The 5,430-nt window shown below is 57.3% G+C and overlaps 1 protein-coding gene across 1 annotated transcript in view; it reads right to left on the bottom strand.

The window, feature by feature from the left end:
- Positions 1-5,430, bottom strand: part of CELSR1 (cadherin EGF LAG seven-pass G-type receptor 1) — a gene marked incomplete at its 5' end in the record, with an annotated part of 155,990 nt that overhangs the window by 148,707 nt on the left and 1,853 nt on the right. Inside the window, 1 exon segment of the mRNA XM_006164654.3 lies at positions 4,127-5,348. Coding sequence (XP_006164716.1) covers positions 4,127-5,348 — 1,222 coding nt within the window.

The following is a 5,430-nucleotide window of genomic DNA, read 5'->3' as shown; positions in this document are numbered from 1 at the left end:
AGGCCATGTGGCCACTTGCAGCTGGGGCCCCGGCTGGTTGGAGTCCAGACGGACACATCCAACCGTCCTCATGACCAGCTCGAAGGGGCCCCGCCACTGAGGGCTGAAAAGCAGCCTTGTGGTCTTCTCCCCGAAAAGAAACTTTGTGAGGACCCCTGGCTCTGTGAACACACCTCCCTCATACTCACCCTCCCGGAACTGGATTTTTCTGGAATGCACAGGCTGAAAACATGGCTCAGGGGCTGTCCACCCAGTTCAAACCCCACCATGGCCTAGCTGGACGTCCTGGGTGCTCTGGCCTTGCTCAGCTCATATCTGAGGTGGAGGTGACAACGGGACCTTCCTGGTTACTCAGCAGCCACGGCAGCATTCAACGGCTGGGACAGGCAGACCTGGGAACCCTACCAGCACACGGAGCCTGTCGGCTGCAATGGATTCGGGCACTGCCGCCGTCTGACCATCTGACCTGCAGATCCCTCCTCCGTCCACCCACACTCCGTGGCCAACCCCGCGTGGGGCCAAGCCCAGCCCTCTGTTCTCATGGCCCGAGGGTGCTCGCATCAGCAGCTGAGGTCAGCAGCTAGGATATGGGTCCCAGCACAAAAACCTCCCCCAGGGGCCTAGCAAACCTCCAGTCTGCCCTCTCCAGACCCGGGCCTCCCTGCCAGGCACACACTTCACACTCAGCCTGACCAGGACAGTCCCCGGCGGACCCCTCCCACACTCCCCGTCAACCTCCCTCCCCTCAAACTCCGTTCTGGCACACACACCCTATAGCAGCGAAAGACAAAAACAGAACAAACAAAGAACCCCGCCACATATAAAACAAGCACTTTACATCACCAGATGTCATTCAAAAACGGCAGCTATTCAGTTTCACTATTCAAACTTCCAGAGATTTTCCACTTTGGACTACGGAAAACCAGCATCACCTCTACTCAGTCAACAAGAATGTGCTAGAACCCCAGGCCAGACTTGAGGCTACCACGCTCCTCCCAGCTTGCCGGCCCCAGAGCCCCCCGAGGCGCAGCATGCCTGCAGCTCCTCTGCTGAAGGCCCAGCCTGTGGGAGTGCGCCCACAAACCCGCCAGGCGAGGCTCTGAGCAGCACCTCCAGGCGCCAGTCGGCATCAAAGGCCTCAGGGCACGGCTATAAGCCCTGCGAAGCCAGTAACCGGCCTTGAAAGCAGCGCCTGGGACTGAAACAGAGCATTCCCACGTTCCCACGCTGCTCCTCCATAAAGGGGCCTCGCCCTCCGCCGTGGGCCTGGGAGGCTTCTCTGCAGAGCTCTGCTGTGTGCACCCGGCTCTCACAGCTCGCGCCGTGTCTTCCCAGGACACAGACTGGGAGCCCAGTGGCCTGAGGGTCACGCGACACCTCGGCACACCTGCTGAAACCAGGGCACCAGTTTTGTGCTGGAAAAAATCGGTTTAGCCACTGGTTCCTCAGCATTCTTCTCTCAGGAGGACAGGGGAGTGTGAGCCAGGCTGAGCTGTCCTGGTCACCGCAGACGCATGACACCCCGCTAGCTGGCTGCATGACCCTGAGAGGTTGGCCGCTGGAACACCTCACTCCTGGGTGCCAGAGGACGTCAGCAACAGAGTAAGACGAGGGTTTAGCACTGTCACCTGGGGTGGGGCGGGGGCCGGCACACAGACAAGAACCATCACACAATTCAAACACGGTGACTGGCACCCAAGCCCCTGACTGAGGACCAGGCTGCAGGCCCCCCAGGCAAGACAGTCTTGGTCAGGAAGCTCCTCAGATTGGAATCCACCCACAACCTGTGCGCGGCTCCCACAAGGTACACTGCCAGTGCTGAAGGTATGGGGCGCCCCGCACAGAAGGTTCTGCTAAGGCACCACGGTCCGGTAACACGTAATTCCTATTATTTTCCAAAATGTTTTTAAATACAGGACACACTTTCCACTCTGCTTTATCTAACAAAGAGGAATAGGGAAAAAAAATCCTGGTTAATAATTCATCCCTAACAATCTATTCCACACTGTACATTTTCACAAACTCACAAAGCCCAAAACATTCACCGACAGACGGACTATGCTGCCGAAGCTGATGCCAAAATACTGCGCAAGTTCCTACCCTCCGTGCAGACGGCCGCAGCTGGGTCCTGCTCGCAGCTGGCGTCCAAACACAGAGAATGACGGCCCAGCCATGGGGGCGCAACTGAGACTGCGCCGCAGGCTGGGACACACGGGAGGCCGAGCCACTTCCTGGTCCAACCTGGAGCTGGGCCTGGAGGCAAGCAACTGCAATCCTTGCAGCCTTGGAGGCGGAGGCCGTAGATCGAGACGCAGGGAGACCCTGTCTGATAAACAAATGACGTGGCCCCGTCTCAGTGGCTCAAACTTGGGGCACTGCTGCACAGCGCTGGGGGCCACACGGAATTCCCAGGCTCGGTTTCCAGTCCAGCCTCGGTAGGCCAGGCCAGGTGGTGTGCACCTGTCGTTCTAGCTGCTACTCCTAGGAGGCACGGGCAGGAGGGCGACAACAAAACCCTGCCGGAAGTGGTTCTCTACCCTCTGCCTCTATCGCATTTATTAAAAAACAAAATAAAAAAAGAATGAACAAAACACCACAGCCAACTATGGAAACGAAACAAAGTACAAAATTAACAAATTCTTCCAGGGCTCCCGTGGCAACACTGTAGCCTAATAATTTATTGTTTAAATGACCTGCCTGAAGCACTGACACGAAACACCAAGGTCTCAGCCCTTGGTGAGATAATATTTATATATGTATGTATGTATTTATATATATATATGTATGTATTTTTATATATATGTATTATATATGTGTGTGTATTATATATGTATGTATGCATGTATTATATATGTATGTATATATGTATTATATATGTATGTATTATATACGTATATTATATATGTATTATATATGTATGTACGTATTTTATATGAGTGTATATGTGTGTGTTATGCGTGTATGTATGTATTTTATATGTGTATGTGTGTAATTTATGTGTGTATGTATGTTATATATATATATATATAAACTTATTTAATTTTCTTTGTTATCCTTCTTTAATTTGACCAAAGAGAGAGAGAAAGAGCAGGAAAGTGAGACAGTGAGCCGCCAGACCCAGGACTTGATCCGTGGTCAGCCATGTGGAAGCCCAGCACCTTAACCAACATACCACCTGCCACTCCACCCTTAGCAATATTGTATTCTGGAAAACAAGGTCCCCTGTGTACACAGCTGATCACACCTGCGGTTGGGCAGGCGCTCTCAGGAGCTGCTGTGTGCCCCTCCACTGTAATCGCCCCCCACCTGCCTGCCAAACCCTGCTCTCTCTCTGACCCCTGACCCTGCACTGGCTGCGCTGTCTGCCCAGCACCGCCAACTGGCTCTGGCACGTGGGGTCAGCGGCCTGCAGGACCAGCTGTCTGCTGGCGAGCGCTTGGCAGTTGAGAACGCCGCTCCCACTGCTCAACCCCAGCCCCGGAGCAGGCAGGCGGGGTTCCCACAGGGGCGCTGCCACGACCCGGCCAGGCCTCTTAACCAACACCCACGTTTGAACCCGTGTCCAGGAGCAGATGCCAAGATCAAATGGCTACATTTTCAAAGAGCTCCCACACAGACGGGCACACAGAAGCCAGCTGTCATTATCTGGAGGGAACAAAAGCTCGGGGCCCAGGCAACACCACTATATATATTACTGGGCGACTCAGGGGCCAGCGGCGACGGCCCGCGGTGCCACACAGGGAATAATTGGCACGTGGAGCAGGCAGCGACCCTTGATCCTCCTAGACGGCGGCACCCAGCAAACCAGAAGGCCCGGTAACCCTGAGGCCATGCTTCGACAGCCAGCCTGGAGCCACCAGCCCGCTGAGAAAAGCACCGAGAAGCCCTGGTGTTGACGTTGAAGCCGCCAGGCTGCGCCCAGCAGAAACGCTGAGGAAGCGGCTCAGCGCCTCTCCCGCTGTCCAGCCTAGGTGGACACACCCCCAGCGTTGACCAGAGGCAACGAATCCTCAGAGGTGCCCGGCCCTGCCCGGATGTGCCCCAGCACGCCAGGCAGGCCCTCGGCGGGTTCCTGTGGCTCGCCAGGCGACCCCGGGCACTGCTAGGCACAGCCATAGCCACTCACCAGACACAGACACCTCCATGAGTGCCTCGAGAGGCCGGTTGTTGTCCAGGTCCCGGCTGAGCTGCAGCTCGCCCGTGGTGGGGTCGAGCAGCAGCAGGTGGAGCTCATTGCCCTGCAAGAAGGTGTAGTTGAGGCTGTCGGACAGGTCGGGGTCGTGGGCCGGGATGCGGCCGATCACACCGGTGGGGAAGCTGTTGGACTTATTGGTGACGTAGTTATTGAAGAGGATCTGGAAGTCGGGCAGCACTGGCGGGTTGTCATTCTGGTCCAGGAGGCGGAGATGCACTGTGGCTCGGCTCACCAGCGGGGCCGACGTGGCCTGCACCACCAGCACGTACTCCCGCTGCACCTCGAAGTCCAGCTCGGCCAGGGCACGCAGGTCCCCGCTCAGCAGGTCAAGCTGGAAGACCTCTGGCACATTGCCCTCCACGATCTGATACATGATCTGAGCGTTGGGGCCCTCGTCTGGGTCATTGGCACGGATCCTGGCCACCACAGACCCCACTGGGCTGTTCTCCTCTACTGACAGCTCCAGTTCGTCCCTCTCAAACACCGGGGGGTTGTCATTAATGTCCAAGATGGTCACCTGGATCTCCACAGAGGCGCTAAGGGGAGCCGGGCTGCCCCGATCCACAGCCAGAGCCCGAAGGTTGTACACGGCCACATTCTCCCGATCCAGCCGGCGCTGGGTGCGGATCACGCCAGACGTGGGCTCGATGTAGAAGTCCCCGTCACCATCGTCCCCACCCTGGAAGGTGTATAGCAGACGGCCGTTAGGGCCCGAGTCCCGGTCCGTGGCAGAGACCTGGAGGACGCTGGTTGACAGTGGCGCATCTTCGAACACAGAACCTTGGTAGAAATCTCGCAGGAACCGCGGCGCGTTGTCGTTGGCGTCGAGGATGAGGATTTCCAGGGAGGTGGTGTCCGACTTCTGCGGAATGCCATTGTCCTGGGCGGTGATGGCCAGCGTGTAGGCGGCCTGGTCCTCATAGTCTAGTGCGGTCATGGTGAAGATCGTGCCGGTGTGCGGGTCGATGCGGAACTGCGGCACGGGGTCCTCCAGCACATAGGTGATGCGGGCGTTCTCACCAGTGTCCTCATCCGTGGCGCTGATGGTCGCGATGGAGGTGCCCACGGGCCGGTCCTCACTCACACTCACCGTGTAGTGGGAGCTCTGGAAGACCGGCCGGTGGGTGTTGGCATCGGTGACGTTGATGAAGACCTGGGCGGTGTGCGAGCGCGTGCCGTCGGAGGCGGTCACCGCCAGCACGTACTGCCGGTCCTGCTTGTAGTCCAGGGGCCGG

Source organism: Tupaia chinensis, unplaced genomic scaffold, assembly GCF_000334495.1.
Source record: "Tupaia chinensis unplaced genomic scaffold, TupChi_1.0 Scaffold143651_1, whole genome shotgun sequence".
Lineage (NCBI taxonomy): Eukaryota > Metazoa > Chordata > Mammalia > Scandentia > Tupaiidae > Tupaia > Tupaia belangeri.
The sequence above is the reverse complement of the archived record's forward strand: the minus strand, read 5'-3'. Positions and strand labels throughout refer to the sequence as shown.